Source organism: Capricornis sumatraensis, chromosome 6 (genome assembly GCF_032405125.1).
Source record: "Capricornis sumatraensis isolate serow.1 chromosome 6, serow.2, whole genome shotgun sequence".
Classification (NCBI taxonomy): domain Eukaryota; kingdom Metazoa; phylum Chordata; class Mammalia; order Artiodactyla; family Bovidae; genus Capricornis; species Capricornis sumatraensis.
The window spans coordinates 14,727,789-14,755,578 of record NC_091074.1 but is presented as its reverse complement, the minus strand read 5'-3'; the positions used below and the strand labels follow the sequence as shown (position 1 = coordinate 14,755,578).

At 35.2% G+C, this 27,790-nt stretch overlaps 1 protein-coding gene across 1 annotated transcript in view; it reads left to right on the top strand.

Annotated features, from left to right (window-relative positions):
* The window catches only part of FBXO8 (F-box protein 8), a 37,576-nt gene extending 9,989 nt beyond the window's left edge, over positions 1 to 27,587 (top strand). The window contains exons 2-6 of the mRNA XM_068973827.1: positions 4,228 to 4,564; positions 6,116 to 6,242; positions 23,437 to 23,555; positions 25,595 to 25,791; positions 27,056 to 27,587. Of these exons, the coding sequence (XP_068829928.1) occupies positions 4,236 to 4,564; positions 6,116 to 6,242; positions 23,437 to 23,555; positions 25,595 to 25,791; positions 27,056 to 27,243 (960 nt within the window). The 5' untranslated portion in view covers positions 4,228 to 4,235 and the 3' untranslated portion in view covers positions 27,244 to 27,587. The remainder of the gene's footprint in view (positions 1 to 4,227; positions 4,565 to 6,115; positions 6,243 to 23,436; positions 23,556 to 25,594; positions 25,792 to 27,055) is intronic.
* Positions 27,588 to 27,790: the final 203 nt, after the last annotated feature.

The window sequence follows — 27,790 nt, the reverse complement described above, 5'->3', positions numbered from 1 at the left end:
TGTAGACTCGGGTTTCTCTGATATTCCTCATGATTAGATAAAGATTATACATTTTTTGGCCAAAATACTGTATAATTGTTATGTCCTTCTCAGGATTCAGAGGCACATATGTCCATTTGTCTTTTATTGATAAAAGTTAAGTTTGAACACTTGGTTAAATACTATCTGATTTCTTAATTTCTTTTTGTAATTAATGGGTAATGTATAGGGGCAGATACTTTGAGACTCTGTAAACTTTCCATTCTTTATCAAACTCCACATTCAGCACTCATTGATAATTCTTGCCTGAATTATTTTTTCTATGATGATAGTAAAATGATAATTTTTCTAACTCCATATTATTCAGAATTTTTCTATAATGAAGTGCTTTCCTTTCGTCTTTGTTTATTGATCATCAGTGCAGACTCACTCATGGATTCTTCTTTATGTGATAATTGGAGTATCATTCTATAAGTTTTATTACTAAAGTGAAAGTGAAAGTCATTCAGTATTGTCAAACTCTTTGCCATCCCATGGACTATGTAGTCCATGGAATTCTCCAGGCCAAAATACTGGAGTGGGTAGCCACTTCTCCAGGGGATCTTCCCAACCCAGGGATCAAACCCAAGTCTCAGGTCTCCCACATGGTAGGCGGATTCTTTACCAACCGAGCTACAAGGGAAGTCCAAGAATACTGGAGTGGGTAGCCTGTCCCTTCTCCAGCAGATCTTCCTGACCCAGGAATTGAACCAGGGTCTCCTGCATTGCAGGCAGATTCTTTACCAACTGAGCTATCAGGGAGCTATTTATTATTGTTTATTATATAAAGAGCTATTTATTAACAAAGGGCTCATCATTTTCACTCTGTAAAAATATGGTTTTGTCAAAACAAATGAGCTAACATTTTATAATTATCTGTGAAGTGAACTCTATATGTAATATTTAATATACCAGCCTTTTGAACTGTGTGTATTACTATTATAGTATACATAAATTATCACCTTAAATATGACAAAACCAGAGCTTAGACTGTATGTGTGTGTTAGTCGCTCAGTCATGTCCGACTCTTTGTGACTCCATGGAATTTCCTTCTGAAGTGGGTTGAACTGGAGTGGGTTGCCATTTCCTTCTCCAGGGGTCTTCCCAACCCAGGGATCAAACCCAAGTCTCCTGCATTGTGGGCAGGTTCTTTACCCTCCGAGCCACAGGGGAAGTAAATTCCCCAGAGTCCTGTAAGTGCTGACCAGTGGAGACAGGACTTGAACTCAAGTGTCTGTTCAGCATCAGAGTCCTTAATACCATGCTCCCTCTGTGACGTGCTTCACAACTTCTGCAATGGATCTCATGTCTTTTTGAGTTTAATCACTTTTCTGACAGTTTCATCCACATGCCACACACCTGTTACCCTAAGGAAGACTGGGAGTAGGATGGAACACTGTGGCCACCCTTTCCTTTCTCCAAAGGAGAAATTTATGATATTAATCCTTCTCAAGTGATTTATCATGCTGCGTTCTTCCCCCGAATCCAGAACTGCTTTAAAGGGAAAAAGACATCCCACAACGGTAATTTGCAATATTATTTAGCAGTAGAAGGATAGAAAATGCAGTTTTGTTTGTCTAAATCATGTGTATAATGTGCCTCAAACCTCCACCCTCCCCATTAACTTTTTTTTAATCCTAAGAACCATCTGCTGGCTTTACCTCTTTTCTACCTGCTGGATGCTTTCTGAGTCCCTTTATCCAGTGCTCTATTTAAATGATCCCATTTAAGTCCAGAGCCTAGGGAAATCACCCTGATTCTGCGTTCCCTAGCAACATCCCTGAGAAGAATAACAGCTGCCTAACCATATGCCACCATAAAGAGGTAGGGAAGTACATACAAATTGACATTAGATGCCTTAAATCTCGAGACTTCAGACATCATAGTCATCATATTTGATTATTTACCTTTGGTAGTGCAAGTGCAAAAGAGAAGAATAAATATAATTATCTAAAGTGACAACAGATATACTGTGGATGAGCTTAGCAATCAATTCAATTTCTAGATATGTTCTTGCTAAGATCAGCAGAGAAATGGCTATGATAAAATTTTTTAAATGTTTATGAGTCTTGTGTCAAAATTAAGCTGTACTTATGTTGTAATATGACAGCATATTTAAACCTTAAGGAAACTTAAAGTTCTTTCCAAGTTTTTTGTTGATATTCTGTACTTTTTTCATTGTTAATTTATTGTCCGTGGTTTTGCTTCTTCCAGAATGTCTTATAATTGAAATCACACACACAATGTAGCTTTTTCAGATCAGCTGCTCTTACTTAGTAATAAATGTTTAAGTTTCTTCTGTATCTTTTCATACCTCATTTCTTTCTAGCACTAAACATTCCTTTGTCTGGATATATCACAGTGAATTTATCCATTCACCTACTCAAGGACAATTTGGTTGCTTACAAGTTTCGGTAATTATGACTAAAGCTACAGGTCCATGTGCAGGTTTTTGTATGGACATGAGTTCTCCACTTATTTGGGTAGATACCAAGGAGCATGAATGCTGAAGCATATGGTAAAAGCATGTTTATTTTTGTAAAAAACTGTCAAACTGTCTTCCAAAGTGACTGTATTGTTTTTGAGTTTCCACATCTTTCCAGTATTTGGTGTTATCAGTTTGGGATCTCAATCATTCTGATAGAAAATAAGAATTTAATTATTATAGCTTAAGTACTACTTTAGGAACTGATACCATAATGGTAATATGTGTTATAAGGAGGAAAAGTTACTACCTTTTTTAGTTTCTTTGCAAAAATACATTTTCCTACATTTAAAAATTATTAATATGTTCCTTCTCTCTTTACCTCCTCCTTCTCTCCCCCTACCCCACCCAATCTCTTTATAGCTTAAGCTTTTGGATTTCCAAGGACGAAGAGTGAAAAATTATCCTGGACTGTTTTTCCTGTTTTAATCAACAAGTAGTCATTATCCAAATAATAACCAACAATTCAGTAAATATACATGCTTTTTTAAATATTGAAAAAATAGCCTTTGATCTTTCAAATTCCACTCAGTTTTCAAATTTATTTGAAATATTTCCATTTTCAAAAATTATTCCTGATAATTTTCAGAATTTCTGGTCACCAGTAGTCTGGGGGAGGGGTTGCTTTTTTATATTTTGATTACTACTCTTTATTGTAAACAGCCAATTAAAACAAAACCATATTTTAAGGTTAGATCATGCAATGAAATTTAATGATTTTGAACAAAAACCAGTTTCTTCCTCCAAACTTTTTGGGTTTTTAAAACAGGAATATTTTATTTGTAAAAGAAATCTTGGAAATAATTTTTTATGTTAGTTAAAAATACTACCTGTTTTCATTTTTCTCAATGAATTTATTTGCCCTGGAAAAGTTACTTATTTGCAAAACCAAATGAAATGGAAAGGCTAGACCAGTAGCCTTCTAAATATTTGCATATGAGGAAGTCTGGTATTTGTAACAGATAAATGCAGAGCTGCTCTGGTGGGAGGTGGAGTGGAGGCAAGAGAGACTGGAGCACCCTCTCCCCTTCTGCCTTTTCCCAGGGACCTCTGAGGAGTCCATAGGACCATGTGGAGAAGAACTGGAAAATTGATTTTAAGATTTGTATTAAATAGTCATCACTGAGCTCTTTATCGTGGAGATCTAGGTGTCTAATTTATAAGGTTTCTGAATTAGACTTCAGGGCCTATGTTACATTTTATTACAGCCAACAACTTAAGAGCAGACTGGCAAGAATTAAACGAAAAGCCTGTTTCACAGCTGTTATGCATCTGGGAATTTGGTTAAAAGGGGCTAGCTTAGCTTAGCCTGGGTTGTGATAAAAAGCAGTGTGTAGGGACCTTTTAAATGAAGTCCTGTGCTCTGATCAGAGTTATATTTAATACTGGCCCATAAGTCCACATAATTATAATTTTGTAAGAGTCTTTAGGACGTCAGTAACTTGTAAATCTTACCTTGTGAAAAATGATTATGTCACCTGTGGATTTTAAAAGCAGTTAGCAAACCGAGATAAAGGTGATAATCAAACCAAATAGTTCTCCATATCCAAGTTTCATACTTACAATGTTCTGACTGTTTTTTGTAATTTGCTATTCCATTTAATATGTTTTAATGAGGCATGTTAATTCTGATAAACGAATGCTTCGTGTAGACCTGTCGTATTGCAGGGAAAGGTGGATTACTTTCTTAATGGAGCCTTACTCCATTCTGGCTTTTCTCCCAGGCTTGCAGATGGGTCAGGGGCTGTGGAGAGTGGCCAGAAACCAGCAGCTACAGCAGGAAGGCTACGGTGAGCAAGGCTACCTCAGCAGAGAGCAGAGCAGGAGGGTGGCTGCCAGCAGCATGTCTCACACCAGTCATCGCAAACACGTCCAGGGAGGCATTGACATATATCATCTTCTGAAGACAAGAAAGTCTAAAGAACAGGAAGGATTCATTAATTTGGAAATGCTGCCTCCCGAACTAAGCTTTACCATCTTGTCCTACCTGAATGCGACCGACCTCTGCTTAGCTTCCTGCGTTTGGCAGGACCTGGCCAATGATGAACTTCTCTGGCAAGGGTAAGTTCAACTCACCATATTTGACCCAGATATCTCTACGTATAACCTTGCCTAAACGCTTTTTTTTTTTTTTGGAGGGTGGAGTGCTGCTTTTTTCCATTTTAATATTCCCATCAAACTTAATTTATGGTCCTATATTTGAACTTTGTAAAAAAAAATGTTTATTTCTTTGCTTATCAGAACTCAATCAGAATATAGTTTTCATTTGGGATTTAAATCTAGATTGTTCATTTCTAAGAGAAATGCTTCCTTTATGCCTATATCTCTGACTCTTGATTTTTTTTTTCCTTGATAAATTTAAAGGCTGGCTTAGTTTTTGCTTTTTAATTTAGGAGAGGTTCTGTTGCCTTTACATAGCTTAGTAATAAAAGTCAAAAGCTATGGGACTAGAGTAAAGAGGCTGTTAAAATACTGATAATTTTCTAAACAAGTTACTAAACTCCCTGTTGCAGAATCATCTTATTTGGCTGGGGAAAAAAATGCAATGATATAAATTAACTATGAAGAAGATATTCCCATGTAAAAGTGAATATTCTACCCACTTTCCTCAGAAATTTTGATGTTACAGGCTGAGATAGTAACTTTCTTATTTTCCTGTAAGCTCACTCTCTCTCTCTCTGCGTGTGTGTGTAAAAGAGAGAAAAGAAGGAAATTTGGAAGTTTGAGTCAAAAATCAATAATATCAGAAAGTGAAACTATGGTATCCATCCAGAATTTCTAGGAATTGTAACAAGATGAAAGGTTAGCTTTTAAATAATAACCAGTAGCTAATGCCCTTGAACAAAATTGGAAACAAGTGTCCCAATGTGTATTAATAGAAACAATGTGTTTTGAGGTATTTTAAGTATTACAGATTTTGTAAAAAGTCATGTTTAGCTCTGTTAGTAAAGAACCAGTGTTTTAAAGCAATATCCTAACATATACTAATCTTAATGTTGCAACTTTTCATTTAAGTGTTAAAGTTACAGCATTACAGTTTCTCCCTCTGCCCAGCAGTTCCCCCATCCCCCACTGAGTTATATTTCACAATGGAGCACATAATTGTTTAATTCTGTTTAGACTCTTGGTTAGTACTGCAAGCTTGAGAGTAAGTTCCTTTGATTCAGATCCTGCCTCTACACAAATTAGCTGTGTGACCATAGGCAGCTTTTTTATGGTGTCTGTGTTTATCTGTAGTGCCAAATCATAGGATGGTTGTAAAGATTAAGCAAATTAATACTATTACAATGCTTTAAATAGTGCCTGACATCTGTTAAGCACTTGGTAAATGTTAGCTGTTATCATTGTCATCATTAATGTTTAACTTCAGTGGGACTCGAATATTACTAATCTTTTTAATTCACATTTATTAAGTGTCAGAATTTGAAGATGTTTGTCTGTTTTACTCTAGTAAATAAATAAAACAAGCATAAAATTAAGCAGTTTATACTTCAGAGCTGTAAAATCCAATTTTATATCATTTCATATCACTGTTTTGTCATGTATTACATCTTTAACTTAGAAGATTCAATCTGGTCATGTTTTCTCATTTGATTTTTATCATACTTACAGGCTGTGTAAATCCACTTGGGGTCACTGTTCCATTTACAACAAGAACCCACCTCTAGGATTTTCTTTCAGAAAATTGTACATGCAGCTGGATGAAGGCAGTCTCACCTTTAATGCCAACCCAGATGAGGTAAGTGAAGAATTTGAACATTTGTAACTGTTGAACTTAATTGCTCCAACATAATACATTTGCAAGTAAAATTATAAGTCTCTGAACATGACTTTTGAATCACTGTGAAGCCCAGTATTTGGAGTAATTGCTGTATGACTCAGTCATTTCTTTCTTCCTTACTGTGTCAAGTACTAATCTTGCTATCTGCTCACTTTGTATGGCAGCTTCCATGACGCACATGCAGCCATCGCCTACATTTGGTTGAGATACCACTACATTATCAGTTGAGAGCACAAAATATATTCATCAGACTTTATCTGCAGCATTTTCTTCATTTCCTCATTTCCACTTAGTTATGATTATCAGAGGATACAAAGGATATTTTTCTAGTTCGTGACACATCAAAATATCTTTAAATAATGCCTTTAAAAATCTTAATCCCATGATAACATAGAAACAACTTATAGATTGTTATAAAAATTGCATAATTTTGCATTAATTATCTGATTTTTTTTCTTAAGACAATAAGCAAACACAAATAAGAGAGAGAGTGGGAGAATCAAAAAGAACTGCTTGAAATGAATTAATTATTTAATCATTTCTTAAGATATGAGTGATCAAAATATGAAGACAGTTCTGTTGCTGGCTCCCCTTCTCCCCTATTCTTATTTCAATGTATTCTGGAAAAGTTCAGATTTTTAGAAATGTTTCCTATTCTTATAAATCTAATAGAAATTGTGTAACACTCAAAACTATGACTTTTGGGTGGATCATTTAAGTCTTAGCCCCACAAATACAGCAAAGTATATATGTTATAAAGCAAATATGTTATAAAGAACAGGTATGTTATATTTGTTCTCTTCTTTCACCACTTATTTTCAATGAATAGAAGACATACTTTTAATGAAAGTAGAATGATTTATTAGAAGTTAAAGCTCAAAGTATACATTTAAAACCAGTATAATATTGATGTTGTCAGTTTAAACAGGCATATGACTAGTGTTACAATAAGAAATAGTTTGCATTAGTGTCTTGAGTTAATTGAATGATGATTACTAGAAAATTGAGGCAGAGGGGTATGGTGTTTTACTGTAGATATGTGGGAATCAGGAAAGGCAGCTATAATAGACCTGTCTTATTAGGACTAATTTATCAAGTCATACTGGCTCCAGTCATGAATTATGCCAATGTTGAGCAAAACTGTCATCCCCAATTCATATCAGTTGCAAATATTACATTCTAAGGAAAGTGTAACTTGGTAAGTACTGAGTTGTAGCTTTTCAAAGTCAGAAAAGTTGGATGTAATTGCTCATATTGATTATGGTAAGTAGTCATTCCTTGCTAAAAGAGTACCATTTTAAAAATAAATTATAAAGCATCCTTTTTATGCAAAAATGAAACTATAGATAGGCCCTTATATACTAGAATATTATATGGGTAGTTTTAAATATCTAAATTGGAAAAGTTAGATGTCAAAATATGTTTCCATCTTTGCAGCTACATATATCAGACTATAGAGTTCTTTTGTACCTCCTCTAGAGTGTTTGGAGGGGGGCAGAGAAAAGAGGTAAGATTAAAGTCCTCTTTATCTGATAATAAACTATAAAAGTCAAATGTTTGCTTAAAGAGGGGATTCAAGTTACTAATTAAAAATTAGATTTTTAGACCTTCAGATTTTTACTTATCCATCCTACCTCCCATTGTTATTGAGAGTTGGCTGTATTTTCTTTCTTTTACTCCCTGACCTGATTCAAAGATATCCTGGAGCATTCCAGAAGTATTGAATTCACTGTTCTGAAAGGGGCACATACTGTTGTCAAGGAGCATGGAACTAAACCATTCAAAGTGACTTTGGTTCCAGAATTCTGCTTCTGTACTTTTATGAACATCACCCAGGCTCTCAGCAAGCAGCTGTTGCCTAATAACAAAATCTAATTCTCTCTTTACCAGAGTACCCTTAGGACATAAGTAGGCATGGAAGGACATTGAACTACACTTGTAGGTGCAGGGAAATGAGGAGAAGTATTTTAATTAATATTCTACACTTGCTTTCATTGACTGATAAATAATCAATGTCAGTTTGGTTGTTTAACCAACCAAAATATAATCAAAAGATCATCCAAGTAGATGTTTTTATATAGAACTCACCTACATGAGTCATATTTCAGCCAGGTCTTAGAATGACTCTTGCCATGATTTTTTAGTGCTAGCAATCAGAAAGTACCTATGGAGGTTGACTATTTTTCCCCCTCACTGGAGCACTGTCATCAGATGTATTATTTGGGTTTATTTAAGCCTGAGAAGTAAATTAATTACGTTTAATGTTATGTTTAAATGTAAGCGGTGTTTATTTTAAGTACCTGAGATAAGATGTATATAATTGTTCAGTATTGTAATAAATCTACTTTTCCATAATTTCTAGTTCTGTACTTAACATTTTGATAGCAAGCATCATTAAAATATTATAAAAATAAGAATACTTACAGCCACAGGGAGCAAGATTCTCCAAAGGACATCGTTCATGTCACGGATATGGGTAACCAAACTCCACAGCAGCTGCTGGCAGTGGCTCATGGGGTGGGGGAGAACTTCTGCACAGTTTGTGGTACGATTGTCTAGCACGCTGCTGTTATATGCATGACGTTGTGATCTCAGCTGTATGTAAAGTCTTGATCTTGTGCATGAGCTTGTGTACCTTGTGGCAGGTGACCACATTCTAGTAAAGGAATGTGCTAAAAACCATCTGTTTATATTAGGCCCTATTTCCCCTGCATGTACAAGTTACGTGTGTGATTTTATTCCCCAGCATTATTATAATAAAGTAATTTTACTTATAAACCAGTAACTTATTCCACTGAGTAATAAATGTTTTCTTGACATAGTTATTTGTAAATTTAGAGGCTGAAATTGGTAGTGAACATGGTTTAACTTTATGTTATAGGCTTATTTTTGTTTCTATATATGTTTATAAATTTTTAAAATAATATCCTCATTAAAGTGAAGTCACTCAGTCATGTCCGACTCTTTGCAACCCCATGGACTGTAGCCCACCAGGCTTATCTGTCCATGGAATTTTCCAGGCAAGAGTACTGGAGTGGATTGCCATTTCCTTCTCTAGGGGATCTTCCTGACCCAGGGATCAAACCTGGGTCTCCCGCATTGCAGGCAGACGCTTTACCGTCTGAGCCATCAGGGAATCACCAGTATCCTCACTGGGGTCAGGTAAAGAAGTCTTTTAAACACTATATAAGCACATTTTTCCTGTGTTCATGTAGAAAGGGCCACATGCATACAGTTATATGTATTTTATTAGACAGATCTGGGATAAAATCTATTATGAGAAACATTTTAAATTTTACCTAAGCATATATTTTAGATGTAAATGTGTAAGCAAATTATTTTCAAGGGATCATCTTTTTGTTGTTGGACCAGCTAAAATACAAACAGGAAATTTGGAGGAGTTCTCCATTATAGAAAAGGACTTGGGTGTTTGTACTCAATTTTTACATTGTCTCATATATAAAATCTTACTTTTTTGTTCCAATATACAGCACCAAAATGTTCATTGCCATGACTTCATACCATAAAAGCAGTGATGAACAGTAACTATTTTCCTGGAGGTATAAAACTCTGATATCATCAGGAAGTACACATTTCCCAAATGTATTTTTTGGAATAATTATTCCACAAGATAATGGACACAGTCAAGAGATTTCCCAAGTCTAATAAATTTGATCATGATAAGTTACAATTAGTTGGCTTATTTAAAGAGTAACTTTTCAAAGCCTTTATAATATATTGATGCCCATTGTGACTATCTAAGAGGAAAGTGTTGTGAGTGAGTTTTTTTGTCATAGTCTCTTTTTGTCGAGGTGGGGTGGAGGGCTATAAAGTAACATTCTGGGGGACACATTCTGAGGTATGCTAGGGTAGATTATCTGTAGTCTTACTCTGTGTGAATGTGTTTCTAAATGAATTAAATAAACCTGGATTAAATGATGGAAATACCATATTATTCACTGACAGCTATATGATGTTTATTTTATCTATAATCTCCTTTCCTATTTAAAGTCTATGGATCTATAATTTTTTGTTCTCTTTCCTTTGGTCTGATAGTATTAATTACAATAATAATAATAATAAAACAGAGTTGAGTCTAGACAACCAAGAGTTTTATTCATGTTCTATATTTTGATTGTAGTCAAACATGTTAAGTGTGGAAAATAAGGGTAGGACATCAAACCTGATAGCAATATTGTATTCAAATAACTACCTGTAGACACTGATTAAGTACTTGTGTCAATAACTTGGAACAGATCATTCATCAACATACCCTTGGTGTCTCATTCTCTACACTAACTCTGTTAAATCTCCTGCAACAGCGGTATTCCCAGGGAAGATTGACAGGCCACAAAAGATGCTTTTTAGTTTGGCAAATGTACCGCTTTTGGGGGTTTTATCCCAGCTCTGCAGGCCTTGAAGTTTGACTTTATCTTTTCACTGAAGTTAGAGCAGTCTCTCAGGAATACACTTAAGCCATATAGTAGAACCTGAGCCAGTTTGACAGTCAGATGGGTGTACTTTAAACAGTGCCTCATAGCACAGAGAGAGAATGCCTAAGCTCTTAGCTAATGTCACAAACTAAAATGTGTCTAGGAATGACTGGGTCCTCACTCCCCTTCACTGTGCTGCTCTACTCGGTACCACATTTTATGATGTACCTTTAGTACCCACTTTCCCTGTATGGTTCATCTAGGTGTTTTTGGCTTGAAAGAACAAAGAACCTAATAATGGTTTAAGCCGTATAAATTTATTTGCTTCAGAAGACACCCAGAATGGGTATCCCAAAGTTGTTTCAGTGATACAGTGGGAGCTCAATGTGTTGACTGGCTACCACTACTCAAGGCATCACATTCTCATATGAAAGTACCCTCAGCACAAAGATCAGCGGCAAACTCCTCAAATTCCTTATGCTGATTAAGGAGAAAAAAAATTCTCTTCTGGAGCCTTCAGTATGCTTCTGCTCATGTCTTATGACCCAAACTGAATCACATGAACACCTCTAGACCAGTGGAGAACAGAAGAGAAAGGGTCATGCAATTGGCTTAGACTTAACATGATTTAGAAACTGTGGCTGAGATGCTAGAAGCAGTGAAAGAGCAAAACGGCCTTTGAGCTGGCTTCCAAGAGTCTGCAGCAGTGTTTTCACTAGTGAGACACTCGAAAAATGTGTGATTCTGCTTCCCTTGTTCCTGGGGCTCTGCTGGTTTAGAGACATTAATAGTCAAGGCAAGAGTATCGACACCAGAGACACAACAATTCAAATTGCTTACAGAGACCACCCTCTCGCTGTTTTAGGTCCTCCTGCCACTGAACAAATAGACCTAAAGGGAGGAAGAAAAGGTACAAGCATAGATAATTATTCTGTGGTTGAAGTGACTATACTTAATTACCAGAAGGCAATAGTTACTGCTACACAGTGTGGAAAAACGAAAGAATATAAGCAGAACTCAGGAGATGTCTGGAGTTCCTTCCAGTTCCACTATTGTGAAAGTTATTTTTTTAAAAATCCCTATAGTCCTACCTGGGTAGGATTTAAATCCCATCACTTAGATACCTCACTAGATAAAGACCCTCAACAGCTGAGAGCCCAGCTCCATTCCTCAGGAGTTGAGTATAGATTATCCCAAGCTAATGATGTTGCTTTCATTCCCTTTGGCTTCCATGACATCCATGTAATGCAGTGTCAACCTATGAGATTGGAAGAAAGAATACTGTGTGCTGTCTGTGCACACGTGTACTTCTGGACATGGGTGTATAGGGATGGAGTGATAGAAACACCTCTGACCACCTTGCAGCCATGTAGGTTGTTAACACACCCAGAAAGACACACTGGAAAGAAAGAATTGGGTCTGTGTTCTGTGTGTGAGCCTAAAAATCCTAGAGCCTTAGTAATTTGGGACTTCTTATACGAGGCAATAAATCACTGGACATTTTTTGAATTGAGGTTCCTGCTCTTTGTAGTTAAAACCTACTAATGCTACATAATCATCATCACCCAAACTCATAGGAGTTTGAGATGTAATTCTGAGCCAAGTTTTTTCAGAAAAAATAGACATTGCTGGTTCTCATTAGCAAATTAATTTTATCTTCAGTTTGCTGATGAGAATTTATTTAGAGCAAAAAGAGCTTGTTGACAATGAGAGGAATCCCTTACCAAATATACCTTCTCTATAAAAATATATATATATACTCAAAAGACCTAAAATGCTCTCATTCATTAGCAAAATCCCTTTACCTTGATCATTGTTAGAGTCAAAGTACAAAAAAACTCTGCCTCTCAGACACTGAATATTAATTAACCTCTGTCTAGATAACTTAATAACCTTGTACCTGGTACAGCTAGTCAAGTCGTACTAAACTAAAATTAGTCATACATAACTAAGCATTTAGTCATACTAAACATTAAAACTCTCTTAAGGGCAACATGATGTATATGTCGGTATGTGCGTATGTATGTATGTTTCTGTCTGTTTCAGTCTGATCTGTCATATGTTGGTTTTGTCTGGTGTCTACTAGATCACCTTTATTTTACACTTTGTCCTGACCATACTGTATCTTTGACCATCCTCCCATACCCTCCCCTGTCTCCAAGTCATTCCCACACGTGGTTTAGAATCAGTCTGCAGAAGGACATTTATAGACTTGGCATAAACCTTTCAGAAGCTTCAGAGAAAATTAGTTTCCCAGGCCCCTTTCTAGTCTGTATCTAATTGAAAAAGATTCAGGACTAGAGTATTCCATCGTTTATTTATCACCCAAACCACCTGATGGGCTTTGCTTTTGTTTTCCTCTGTATGTTATGTCGCTCAGTTGTGTCCAACTGAGCTCTTTGCGACCCCATGGACCATACAGTCAGTGGAATTCTCCAGGCCAGAATACTAGAGTGGGTAGCCTTTCCCTTCTCCAGGGGATCTTCCTGACCCAGGAATCAAACCGGGGTCTCCTGCATTGCAGGCACATTCTTTACCAACTGAGCTATGAGAGAAGCCCTCTGTATGTTACAGGAAATACTAATTTGCTACTGGAGTAAAAACATACTGAAATTAATGCACAGTGTACTGAGGACTAAGAACTAGAGGAAAGAATAAAATTAGTGTATTTTAATTAGAATATTTTTGACACCACAGCACTCATACTTCATATTTTAAAATAGGAAATGCTAAAAATTAGGGAGATTTTTTTCTTCGTATGAATTTAGTTACCAATTTAGATAAATGTTCCTAGAAACTGCAGTATTGTATTTATAGTTTCCAAGGAAATTGTTTGTCTTTTATTTCCTAATTATACCCTATCTGACTACCTTGACACCTCTCCAGTGTTCTTTATCTGATGTAATCATAGTTTCAGTGAAACTTGACATCACTTTCTAGATTTAAGTTCTCAGCTTTACCATCAGAAGTAGTTGTCTCCCCTGAATGTCTTTCCTAAATTTGAAATTGTTGCTACCAGTGTCACAGTAGATGTCACTCAAATATGACGACTTTATCAGAAATTGAAAAGACAATATTTCCTCAATTATTGGATATCATCAGTTGCACACCATCTATCAATTTAATTGCAGCTTTGAAATATGGAAGTATTAAAGAAACACTATGCATTTTCAACCAGCTAGTTGTAGTGTACATTTATCCATAAGATTATGTAACGTTTTTCCCTTTCATAAGATTTTTAGAGATACCTTCTATATAATAAAAGTCTTAAGATCTTTCTGAACCACTTATTAGCAAAAATATAAATATAATTAAATATATCATTAGAATGACATGTCGCTTTTTATTTTGGGAATAATGATTTCAACCTTTATGAGTTTATAATTTGAGGTGTTTATAGTGCACCTATCTAACTCATAGGTTTTAGATATACTTTTTTTTCTTTTTTATGTTACAATTATCTTTTCTCCCCGCTGTTTGAATTATATAATCCTTACAAGTTTACAGCTTCTCTTGAAAGTCATCTGGAAGCTTTATACAGAAAGAGTTGAGCATTCATTCAACAGATATTTATTAAGTATCTCTGCACTTCCTAGGCATATAACTCTGGCCTCTGGCAAATTATTTACACCTTCTGTGTTTCAATTTCCCCAACTCCAAAATGGGAATAATAGTAGTATGTATATCATGGAGGTGTCATGAAGATTTAATGAAATAGTATGTGTTAAATGCTTAGTGCTCACCAAACTGTAGCTTTATTTTATACTAGAAGCACAACTGCACACACCATAGTATCAGCAGCAGGTACTGCTCTAGGTTTAGGGGTTCTTTGTCTCCTGGAACTTTTGGGTTGTAGTAGATAAATATTTTACACCTGAGTAATGGTCCTTCATCAAGTATGTATCAGAAATACCAGCATCTTCTAGCTTTAGATAGTGATAAACTTTGCCTTTAATTTTGTTTTCTGACATGTGATGAGCAGTTTTTGCATATTTTAATAGTGTTATTAACCAGTAACTTTTTGGTTCAGTGGTAATGCTTAATCTTTTAAAAGACATTTTAAGCAATAAATCAAGGTACATACAACATTATGCTCAAATTTAAACATGCTTGGCTGAAATAGTGGTAGGATGAACAGAGACTTCAATTACATGAAAGAGTATGCACCTGTGATGACAACAAAACTTCCATTTAAACCCCAACTTCTCTAGTAATAAGATTTGGGTTTTTGAAAAATCTTTTTTTTTTTAATGTCCTTTTAAAAGTATTCATTTGTTCTCAGTCAGGAAAACATTTAAAAAGTCTTGTTTATTTGAAAATTGCTTCAGAGCTGTTAAAATATATTTATAAATGTATATTCCAGATAATATAAATTTGTAAGTTTTATTTATCAAAGTCTGTCATTTAAATAGCTATATATGTATGTGTATTTCTGTAAATGCACATATGGCAAGTGAAATGTTTGTGTGTGATTTTTATAAAGCAGGAATTCTAGACATAACATTAGTGCTTAAATGTGTCACTTTGTCATTAGTTTGAAGTGTTAGTAACCATACCTTAACCTAATAGAGATTTATCTCCATATTTTGATTAATGCTATCTTTTTCTAATTTACAGACAGATCAGAGATAGTATTTTTCTAGAAGCTTACATAGCCTACCAGCAATTTTGTCAATATAATTACAATAATGATTGCTATATTTAACTTTTAGTAGTAATTTATCTCCTCTTACGGCAGAAAGTGAAGAAGAACTAAAGAGCCTCTTGATGAAACTGAAAGAGGAGAGTGAAAAAGTTGGCTTAAAGCTCAACATTCAGAAAACTAAGATCATGACATCTGGTCCCATCACTTCATGGGAAATAGATGGGGAAACAGTGGAAAAAGTGACAGACTTTATTTTGGGGGGCTCCAGAATCACTGCAGATGGTGACTGCAGCCATGAAATTAAAAGACACCTAAGTCCTTGGAAGAAAAGTTATGACCAACCTAGACAGCATATTAAAAAGTAGAGACATTCCTTTGCCAACAAAAGCCCAGCTAGTGAAGGCTATGGTTTTTCCAGTGGTCGTGTATGGATGTGAGAGTTGGACTATAAAGAAAGCTGAGCGCCAAAGAATTGATGCTTTTGAACTGTGGTGTTGGAGAAGACTCTTGAGAGTCCCTTCTACAGCAAGGAGATCCAGTCAGTCCACCCTAAAGGAAATCAGTCCTGAATATTCATTGGAAGGACTGATGTTGAAACTGAAACTCCAATACTTTGGCCACCTAATGTGAAGAACTGACTCATTTGAAAAGACCTTGATGCTGGGAAAGATTAAAGGCAGGAGAAGACGGGGACGACAGAGGATAAGATGGTTGGATGGCATCACCGACTCAACAGACATGAGTTTGAGTAAACTCCGGGAGTTAGTGATGGACAGGGAGGCCTGGCATGCAGTCCATGAGGTCACAAAGAGTCAGACATGACTGAGGGACTGAACTGAAGTGAACTGAGTAATTTATCACTTTAGAAGTAACGTCATCTTCATGCAGTGGTCTGTCCCAGTGACGGGTGTGACTCCTGGTGACTCTTAGAACTCACAGATACAGCTTGCTTTCTGTTTGAAGCTGTTAGAACCAATGAATAGGAACTTTGTAGTGTTATTTGAAACCTTAGACAACGAAGTTCATGTAATTTTTGTCTCATGGCATTGCTTTCTCTCCTATGAAAAAGAAACAGAAAGATCTGTCCTCCACCTCACCTCCATTTTTCCTGGACTCCATTTGAGATGATTTTCCATTTTTCTTTTTATTTTCTTTGAACTATCCCTGCTTTTTTTGAGTTTCCTGTTGACATTTTCTAATAGCTACAAATAATTTAGGGTGTAGTTGTGACTGTTCTTAGCAGTTCCTCAGCATTGTGTACTTTACTTTCATGTACCAAAAGCCCTCCGTAAATTGTTTTTGGAGACTGAAATCCTTGCCAACTCAGACAGGTCCATGAGTAAGCTGACTTCAGTCCATATTCCATACTCATGACTTTTCATCATCTTCCAGACAGAATATGGGGTTCTGACCAATTCCAGTTAGAGAACTTTAAAAATTTGGTCAGAGCTTTTCCTTTAGTCTTCTATTGATTAGATTAACGATAATTAAATTACTATGAGTAAAAGTATTGTGTGACATTTCTGAAGTTACATGCTGAAGGACAGTGTTGTACACCAGAGAGTGGCATAGCTAAACTTAGTGGGTAGAATGAAATGAAATGACAGCATAAAAACATGGATACCTAGTTTTAAAACTAGCCCTTTAAGTAATATAATCTTTATTTTACTTCAGCTAAAATACAAAATGTTGATATTTTAATTTGCAGAGTATATATCCCTAGAAGAATTTCTAGATGTGTTTTTTCCATTAACTATAGTGCCCATGTTCTCTAAATAAATAGGAAGAATGAGAAATTCTGCACTGGCTAATATTAATAGATTTTACATTTTTATTGGCAATTATGGTAACACTAGGAAAAGGAAAAATGGTATCAGAGCTGTCATCTTAGCCACTGCTGCTGCTATTTTCAAATAAGACAATGGGAATACTCTGACTGGGGGAAGGGCTTCCCCTGATGTGCTAATTTTTTTTAGAAATAATTAAAATTTTAAAATTAAAGCTTTTATAATATAATATCTTACTTTTATGTTTTTTTACTGTGAAAATGTACATTTCAATTGCTCATTTCCCTGTGTTTAAAATGTACACTTGACTATTAATAGATCAGTTCCATATTGAAACAAAAATTAGAAATCTAGATTGAAGTATTTCATTTTATAAGTATTTATTGTTAAAATTTAAGGATTGTTTTCTAAAAGTTTTCAAATGTCCTTTTAAAAAGGAAATCAAATGCAGTGTCCAGTTTGCTTTCTGTTGTGTAATGCTCGAAGGACAGATTTATTACCTGAAAAGTAGTAGCTGTAATACTTGTTTTTTACATTTTCTACAACAGCAAGTTTGAACAAAACTAGTTAAAGCAATTTTTTTCACTAAATTTCTTTCCTAAGTTGTTCTTTAGGAAAACACATTAAAGATACTCCCTAGTATGTCAGTTTTGTTTTATTAGTAATTTTTTCTATTGATACCAACTGTTACACAATGTTTCTGCCAAGTGTCTGGGCCAATTGCCAGTACTTTCAGTACTAGTATTCAGCACTTAAAAAAATTAAGACTTTAAAGCAATTTTAGGTTCACAGCAGAAGTCAGTACTTTACATGCCTAGTTTCCTAGAATTCACTTTGTCCCCAGATATATATTTTTTGGTTCTGAACATATATATAGTAGATTTTTCCCTTTGAAGTACACTATGGGTAATAATGATTTTATTTTTAAAAAAAGAGAAAAACCTGTCACTCGCTCAGTCGCTCAGTCATGTCCGACTCTGCAATCCCATGGACTGTAGCCTACCAGGCTCCTCCCTCCACAGGATTCTCCAGGCAAGAGTACTGGAGTGGGTTGCCATTTCCTTCTCCAGAAATAGAGAAAAACATGAGTTTAATACAATAGAAGAAAAGCAAAGAATGTATATCTTAAAACAGAAATGGCTGTGTGAAAGAGCCATCCTTACAGTAATAAGAAAATGGGGACTGAGCTTCATTCAACACATCGTTCTTCTATCTGAATGCCTTCTTAATATTGGTTTTAGCTATTTGCATATGTTTTCTTAACTTACTTGTTTTTGCTACCTAAATAAACCTTATGTTTAAACAACTTACCACTCTAATTATATTGATTAAGTCTTGGTGCTGTCATTTGCATAATAAATTTTAGTGACGGACTCCAGGGAGGATGCTTTACAGAATTTCTTGACATATATATATTATCTTTGAATCACTGAAAGCATGTATTCTATTTAAAGCTTTAACATGAGGTGAGATGAATTCACCTTAACTGCTCTTGGGTTTTCATTGCTGCTTACCATTCCTTTTGTTTGTTCCTAATGGATTTCCTGTTATACCCTCCACCACTGTTGATAGAAATCTTTACCATTTTGCTCAAGGAGCCAAGAGTTTGCTCTTGTCCAACTCTTTCTGGATGGCTTATCTTCCCTAAAAAGAAAACCAACGTGCACTCTGTTTTTGTCTTTTAATGCTTTCTCCAAACACCTGTCTCTGAACCAGTACAGCCATCCCGTCCTCCAGGCTGAGAAAGTATCTTAGACCCCACCTGTATTTTCGATCCTTTCCCCTGTTCTCCTCTACTTGCAGCTCCAATTATGTCCTCTTACTTTTTTGCCATTAATTTTGCCATTTTTTTCTCCTATGGCAACCCATTCCAGTATTCTTATCTGGAGAATCCCATGGACAGAGGAGCCTGATGGGCTACAATCCATGAGGTCACAAAGGATTGGATATGACTGAGCGACTAACACACACGTACTACTACATTAAGTCAGTAGATTTGTATTCAATTTTCTCACCTTGCTCATGCCTTAGTTTTTTACTTTTCCCATTACTATGTGAAAAGGGACCCCTTGAAAGTCACTATTTTTATATATTCTTAAGGTGAAACTCTGATACTTGTTACTTTCTATCACTGAAAACCTAGCAGTATGTATTTTGGGGGGCAAGAAGTTCTAAGTTTCATCAGTTTAAATCAAACCACACACACTGTTTATTTTCTTTGTGACACAGATGTCACAAGTCTTAACCTCTTCAGATGTCTCAATGTCTTAATCTTTTCTTCTTTCCTAAATAGCTTCATCTTTAGACCTAATATCTCTATCTCCCTTGGTTCTTCCCTATTTAACATAAAGTCTAACCTTCCAACAACCCACTCAGACCCTGGTTTCCTTTATTCGGATGGTTCTAGTTTGTCAATATGTCCCATAAAACGCAACACCCAGAATTGGACACTTATTTTACTATATCACGTGGATGGTAATGAGCTACACCCTTCCTTCTTCTGGAAACTGTGTTAATTTAGACGAGTACTGGGTCATGATTTCCTTGCTACTTATAAGACACAGACTCACAGAAGCACCTATCTATACTGCTGAGAGTTCTAGTCCTGATTAATAACTATCATTAATGCTATAGGGTCTAGCATATTCCTCTGTCCATGGAATTCTCCACGTTACCTACCATCTGAGAAACCTGTATTCAGGAAGCAACGTATTGGTTGCTGACATGGAACAACAGACTGGTTCAAAATTGGGAAAGCAGTACGTCAAGGCTGTATATTGTCACCCTGCTTATTTAACTTATGTGCAGGGTAAAAGTGAAAGTGAAGTCGCTCAGTCATGTCTGACTCTTTGCGACCCCATAGATTGTAGCCTACCAGGCTCCTCCCTCCATGGGATTCTCCAGGCAAGAGTACTGGAGTGGGTTGCCATTTCCTTCTCCAGGGGATCTTCCTGACCCAGGGATCGAACCCTGGTCTCCTGCATTCCAGGCAGACACTTAAACCTCTGAGCCACCAGGGTACATCATGTTAAATGCCAGGCTGGATGAAGCACAAGCTGGAATCAAGAGTACCAGGAGAAATATCAATAACCTCAGATACACAGATGACACCATTCTTATGGCAGAAAGCTAAGAGGAACTAAAGAGCCTCTTGATGAAGGTGAAAAGAGAAGAGTGAAAAAGCTGGCTTAGAACTCAGCATTCAAAAAATGAAGATCATGGCATCCGGTCCCATAACTTCATGGCAAATAGATGGGGAAAATGTGGAAACAGTGTCAGATTTCATTTCCTTGGGCTCCAAAATCACTGTGGATGGTGACTGCAGCCACAAAATTGAAAGACTCTTGCTCCTTGAAAGAATAGCTATGACAAACCTAGACAGGGTATTAAAAAGCAGAGACATCACTTTGCTGACAAAGGTCCGTCTAGTCAAAGCTATGGTTTTTGCAGTAGTCATGTACGGTTGTGAGATGTGGACTATAAAGACAGCTGAGTACCAAAGAATTGATGCTTTTGAACTGTGGTGCTGGAGAAGACTCTTGGTGGTAGAATCCTTTGGCCAGCAAGGAGATCAAACCAGTCAATCCCTAAAGGAAATCAACCCTTTTGATTGATTTCGGCACCATTCTGAAGCTGAAGCTCCGATTCTTTGGCCACCTGATGCGAAGAGCTGACTCACTGGAAAAGATTCTGATGCTGGAAAAGATTGAGGGCAAGAGGAAAAGGGGGCGACAGAGAATATGATTGGATAGCAATCACCAACTCAATAGACATGAGTCTGAGCAAACTCTGGGAGATAGTGAAGGACAGGAAAGCCTGGCGTGCTGCAGTTCATGGGGTCGCAACTTAGTGATTAAACAACACCTCCAATATGGTGTAAGGATTCCTCTATAACATTCTTCTGAAACTTAAATTTAAAAATCAACAAGACTTATACACGTATTCAGCAAATGTATAGTTACTCAACAGAGTTCATGCTGTAGTTTCTTTTGTATTTACTGCTTACAAAACAAGATAGTTTTGGATGGTTGCCAGCTTGCTTATTGAAGACAATTGTAATCTGGTCCTATGCCTTTTTATGTTGTGTCATCTCTTAACCCTTCACTCCAACAGCCCTTCTGAAGTAATCTTCCTTTCCAGAGGAATCCCAGGCTTGAAATTGAGGCTGTCTTTCCTCAAAACCAACAGTGCTACTGATTTCAAGTTTGTGTTGCTGGTTTTCAGGATTGTGTTTAAAACCATCTGCTTCCTCCCTTGCGTTTAATTGATTTTGGAGAACTCAAGTGAGATTATATGTTAAATTTTCAAACATGTAGTCCATAGAAAGAGGAAATGACCAATAATTTTATGATGCTTGCATAAGGCAAATGCCAGTGTTTGTTTATAAGTGAGGAGCATCAAGCAATATTAAAAATGGCATATATCATATAATTAGAGAATTATATACTATTTAATAGATCACATTAGTTTTTTTATATTTTGTAAATTTTTAGAAAGTAAATTAGAATTAGTTTTGTATCTCTTAAATACTGATTTACAAGTAAGCTTGAATAAAGAACCTGTTCATTACTACTTAACTGACATGCCTTTGTCTTTGAATCATTTGGATTAAAATTAACACTGGAAATAACTTCTAATATTTTGTTACACTTTTTAAATGGATGAATTTTGGAAAAGAAATCAAACCTGACTTAATCTTGCTAAGTAGATTAATTAAATATACAGTCAACTCTCGATTGTTCAAACTAATGGAGGGAAGGATGGAAAACTCATTCCTATTTCCCTGGTTCCTACCCCCTCAGGCTATTGCTGAGAGCCTTACTGCAAACAAGTTCCTTGGCTTTCCTTTCCACCTTGACCATATTACATGCTCTAGCCTCCTATCCGGGTACAGTGCAGTCTGAAAGATGGCTTCCCACTGAGTTGACAGAGTCACATGTTCTCACACTTCATTCTTTTTAAAGTCAGTGCTTTTTAAAATCAATGCTTTTAGGATTGCTTTTACACTTTTAAAATTCTCATGAAAATTTGATAACATTGCTAATATCCTATTATCTTGATGGCTCATAAAATTAATTTTGTATAAAAATCTTATCTTTTTGAATTACATTCTATAGATAATTATAACCTTTCAAAAGCGTAACCTCATGGTACCAAATTGCTCTAAAAATGTAATATAAAATTTTTATGGGAGTTTTTATAAAAATTCTTCCAACTCTTTGAGTTCCTAATGTATGCAGTGTTTCTGAGTACTGTGTCATTGTTTGTAAAGGGAAGAAATGCTGAAGGAATTTATGTGTGAAAACAGTATGTTACGTGTACATAATATGTCATTTTCTCTACCAATTAACTGCACACATTGTGCTATTATCCAGACATGAACATTCATGGGAATGCATGTATCTGGATAACTGTAAGTTGAAATAAACACACCTGCCTTTTATTTCAATAACTGCACATTCAAATCCACATGAGACATTTATTTGAATGTGACCTTCATATACATGAGAAAACATTGGTTTCAGTGTTTGATTTTTTTGTTGTTGCTGTTTTGTTGTTGTTGGTTTAAATCTAAAGTAGGGCACAACCTTATGGATAATGCTTCTCTGGAAGATTTGGCATGCAGAGAAAAGGAAATTCAAAGATAAACCCTATGAAAAACATTGAAATTGTTTTGCCTCAGTGTGTATTGGAGCCAAATTCTTACAGAACGTAACAATACTTAAAGCCAAACTATATACAACCCATAAACTAGTCTAGAATTCTACCCATTTTACTTTAAGTTAAATAACTTCATTATTCTTCCCCACCCCACCCCCAAAAAATGCTAGTCTGTAACTTGGAGAATCCTTTTTTCTCAAGAATCTGTTTCCTTGAAAAGTGTGTTAGAATGTATATCTGAACTTTCATGTTTTCCATTAGACAATTGAAGTTTTCATTACAAGGCTTATTTTTAAAATCTGTGTAATAGTTATTCATTACCCCTACCCATAACCCAGTTTAGGTGATATTTCTGGATACTTTTTTTTAATTGACATGAGTCAGAAAATTGAATCAGACCTTCTTTAGAAGTCTTAACTTTGAATTTCCTACTTTTCATTGCATGTAAACTATCAACCATAAATAATAGTGTCAGTTCAAGTTCTAGCTTGTATTTTGCATGCAAAAGCTATGAACAGTCTGTCGATGCTGGAAAGACTCTATAGCTATTGTTTTGCTATTGCCTAATTGTTAAATTTATAAATGAAGACTGATTTTATTTATGTAGACTTGTCTTTCTGTCTTAGGGAGTGAACTACTTTATGTCCAAGGGCATCCTTGATGATTCACCAAAGGAAATAGCAAAGTTTATCTTCTGTACAAGGACACTAAATTGGAAAAAACTGAGAATTTATCTTGATGAAAGGTAAAAAAATAAATTTAATTTTTCATGGGAAAAGAGTTGAGGAATGCTTTTAATTAGTTAAGTTTTACTTTAAAAATCACAGTCATCTAGTTGTAAAATTGAGTGAAGACAGGGAAAAGATTCCTGTGCCTTGCAAATCATTACTCTTGCGGACTTGAACTTGCCTGTGAGTTTACTGTTTACTGTTGTAAACATTAAAAAAAAGCCCAGGAAGTCCAACATCTTTGTGATAGCAAAGATCACAAAACCAAATATTTTTGAGAAAGTCGAAGCCTTTTTTCCTTAATAACTAGCCCTAAGATCTAAGTGTTTGGTAGCTAAAAGTTCTGAATTTTGAAATTGCCCATGCAAAAATCAAATAGACAAATTGTACTCATAAACACAAATCCTAGAGGTATAAGAGGTATATATTTGTGATACAGTACATGAAAAGTGTCATGTAAAAGTTTGAAAATTCGAAAAGTATGATTTAATAGTGTGCTTTCCAGAGACAGTGTCTGATGTGCTGTCCTGACTTGATAGTTACTCATTTGTACTCTTGAATTCTGGGTATCAAGGACATAAAAATATTGTGGTAATATTTTGATATGATATCACCATAAGCTATGATTTTTAAAATTATAGATTTCATAGTAATCTAAAGAATGTTGCAAAAATAGGTTTACCTTTTCATTATGATTCTCATTTTTGTTTAATTTCTCAGGATTTTCCAACAATTTGTATTTATTTTATGCCAGGAACTTTGCTAGAATTTGCAGTATGCAGTTGATTAAAACATAATCCCTAGCCATGAGGGGTGCACAATTCAGCATATTGGTCACTGAAAAAAATTTCTTACATAAAGATGGTATCATTAACTCTTTTTGTCCTGAAATGCTGGGTACCGATGGATTGGCAGGGTTTTGTTTTTTGTGTTTTTTTTGGAAAAACCTGATTTTTCTGTAAATATTTTAGACTTTGAAGGACATATGATCTCTGTTGCAGCCACTTATAACTATGCCATTGTGTCATCAAAGCAGACATGGACAATAAGTAAACAAATGAGAAAAGCTGTGTTCTAATAAAGCTTTATTTAAAGAACAGCCCATGGGCCTCTGTAGTATTTGGCCCACTAGCCATAGTTTGCCTGTCTCTGCCATAAGCACCTGGTAGAAATTAAGATTATGATCATATAATCATTGTTGAGTTTAATGAGGATTGAAGCATAATGTAACAAAGCATGATTGTGCTGTGCTTAGTCAGTCATGTCTGATCTTTGTGACCCCATGAACTGTAGCCCACCAGGCTCCTCTGTCCATGGGGATTCTCCAGGCAAGAATCTTCCCAATCCAGGGATTGAACCCAGGTCTCCTGCATTGCAGGCAGATTCTTTATCATCTGAGCCAGCAGGGAACCCCAAAGCATGATTATTGGAATGCCATTGATAATAGTATATATGCACATATGTACACAAATTGTAAACAACCTAAATGTATTTCATTAGAATTATGTCCTTAGGATGGGATACTGTGGAGCCATTAGAATGAATGAGTTAGATCCATGTATAAAAACACAAAAAGCTGTTCAAATTATACTATATGAAATATGCAAAAGCAGATTCTTAAGGTATAGATAGACACTTTAAAAAGCTTCACATCAGCAGTTGTTACCTCTGGCAATGTGGATTGGTACAGAAAGTGTAGATTCTCCTTATTTTCAGAATTAAAAAGGTAAAGAATTCTGTTGATCATATGAATTTAGCCAAGAAGATTCTTGAAAAGAAGTTACATTTTTAATTCTGAAAAATTCATCTTTTCATTTCAGAATTAAAATTTCTAGTTTCACCTTGTTTTTGTTCTATTCCTGAAAGATTTTTTTAAATTGTTTAACTTGATAATTACACTTTGATTTTTTTAACTTTTAAGACATATATGCTTTATAAGACTGGTAATAAATAGTAAAGTATTTTTATCCAAAAAGTAAATAATCTATGATGTTTCCCATCTTTTTTTAATAGAGAAAAGTTAACTAAAGCTGTACCTTTTCCTTTTTTCTACTAGGAGAGATGTCTTGGATGACCTTGTAACACTGCATAACTTTAGAAATCAATTCTTACCCAATGCACTGAGAGAATTTTTTCGTCACATCCATGCCCCTGAAGAGCGCGGGGAGTATCTTGAAACACTTATAACAAAGTTCTCACATAGATTCTGTGCTTGTAACCCTGATTTAATGAGAGAACTTGGCCTTAGTCCTGGTAAGAATATATATAGTGAATTCCTTCCTTCTCCCATTCCCATCTCTGGGTAAAAATAGTAGTAAATGAGACATTTTCCTCACTCTGGGGAAAAATACTTCCCATAATTACAAATAGTTGTTTCATTGCTTCTAGCAGTGACTAGTTTGTCAAAGCTATTATTTACATGTAGTAAATATACTGTTTTAGGAGGAAAGTTACACTTAAGTATGTAAATTCTTACTTAAGCATTGGAAATTTTTTTGCTAGTCTAATCAAAATCTTGAGAATTTATTTTTAAAGCTTTTAATAATACACATATTACATAGGTAACACCTAGAATTTTTCTACTAAAGTGTAATTTTGATATAACTAGTTTTCACTCTGTGTGTATGTGTATATGTGCATGATGTAGGCTGAGTCACCTATATATTTTTTCATGTGATGCAGCTTTATTTCTTTCTTCCTATCAAGAATGTTGTTCTTATCTTATTACAGAGATTGCCAAACCTTTTCCTAGCATACGAAATTTGTTGAACATGCTTGTGCAAGACGGTCTTTATTAAGACTGCAAGATTCTGAAAAAATAAACACCATAGTAGTAGTAGTAAGCAGTTGTAGCAAGAATCATGAGGATAACAATAAGCTTCAACTATTGCCCTGAAAATATATAGAGAAGAAAATTTTTTGCTGCATGGGCTCATGTTTAGCAATCTAAAGATTTACTTTTGAGATTAATATGTAAATTCCATAGAATTTTTTTAGACCTTTTATACATATCTTAAATAAGAATAATAATAATTTATGAGATGTTTACATTTTATTTTCTAATACCAAGTTAATACATTTTCTTGTTGTGTAAAATGCTTCCAAATTAAATTAGGTTTCTGTAAAAGCATATGTAAATAAATATCTTACTTTGTTTTAATAGGGTATACTGAGAGTACAAATATATTTTATGGGTAGTTGAATGGGAATATCACATTTGAAAGCAAGAGGGAAATAAAACCAATTCTGAAATTTTTAAATTTAGAATGAGTTTTCACTAAAAATTCCTAAATAATTTGAAGAATATGCTCAATGAATTGGTGTTTGGATAATTGACATCCCTGTTTGCCCAGAAGACAAGGTTTCTAGGACACAAGACTTTCATCACCAAATTGGAAAAGGCCCAGGCAGTTCTCTTTAATTTTAATCTAAATCTTTTGGAATTATGAACACTATTCCTTTGGGAGCACTGTTTAATAACCAGCTAATAATTGGAGGTGTTTCTTTTTCCTTCCAGATGCTGTCTATGTACTGTGCTACTCTTTGATTCTACTTTCCATTGACCTCACTAGCCCTCATGTGAAGAATAAAATGTCAAAAAGAGAATTTATTCGAAATACCCGGCGTGCTGCTCAAAACATTAGTGAAGATTTCGTGGGGCACCTTTATGACAACATCTACCTTATTGGCCATGTGGCTGCATAAAAGCACAGTTGCTGGGACTTCAGCTTTTAACTGCAAACTAAAGCTACCCAAGGACCTATTTAGCAGATATGGGAGTGACATTAGTGCTGGTCATTCTAGCCTCTGTATACAATCAAGCTTGAGTGTACAACTTTTTTTCTTTTACTCTTTTCTTTTTTAGTGACTTCTTTGGGGAACTAAAGAATTTTGCAGAATTTTTCTTAATTTTGCTTATCATGTTTTGCACAAAGCAGAGCCATTGTCTGACACAGCTGTTAAGAATGTTAAACTGACGTTATATTCTAAAACAGATGGTATATTTGTGCATTAGATTTTGCCTGAAAACTTTATTCATTTCCATTCTTTTTTAAAATACCATGTAATATGTACATATTTAACTAAAAATTTATAATCATAATTATTTTATTGTAAAGATTTTGACTAAAGCCTTTCCTTTTTCTCTCAAACTGAGTTCTGAGATTTATTTGATAAGAAATTATGACTGTCTTCATAAAAGTTGCATCTAACCTGGATAGAAACCGTACCAGCTTCTCTTTCCAAACTTTGA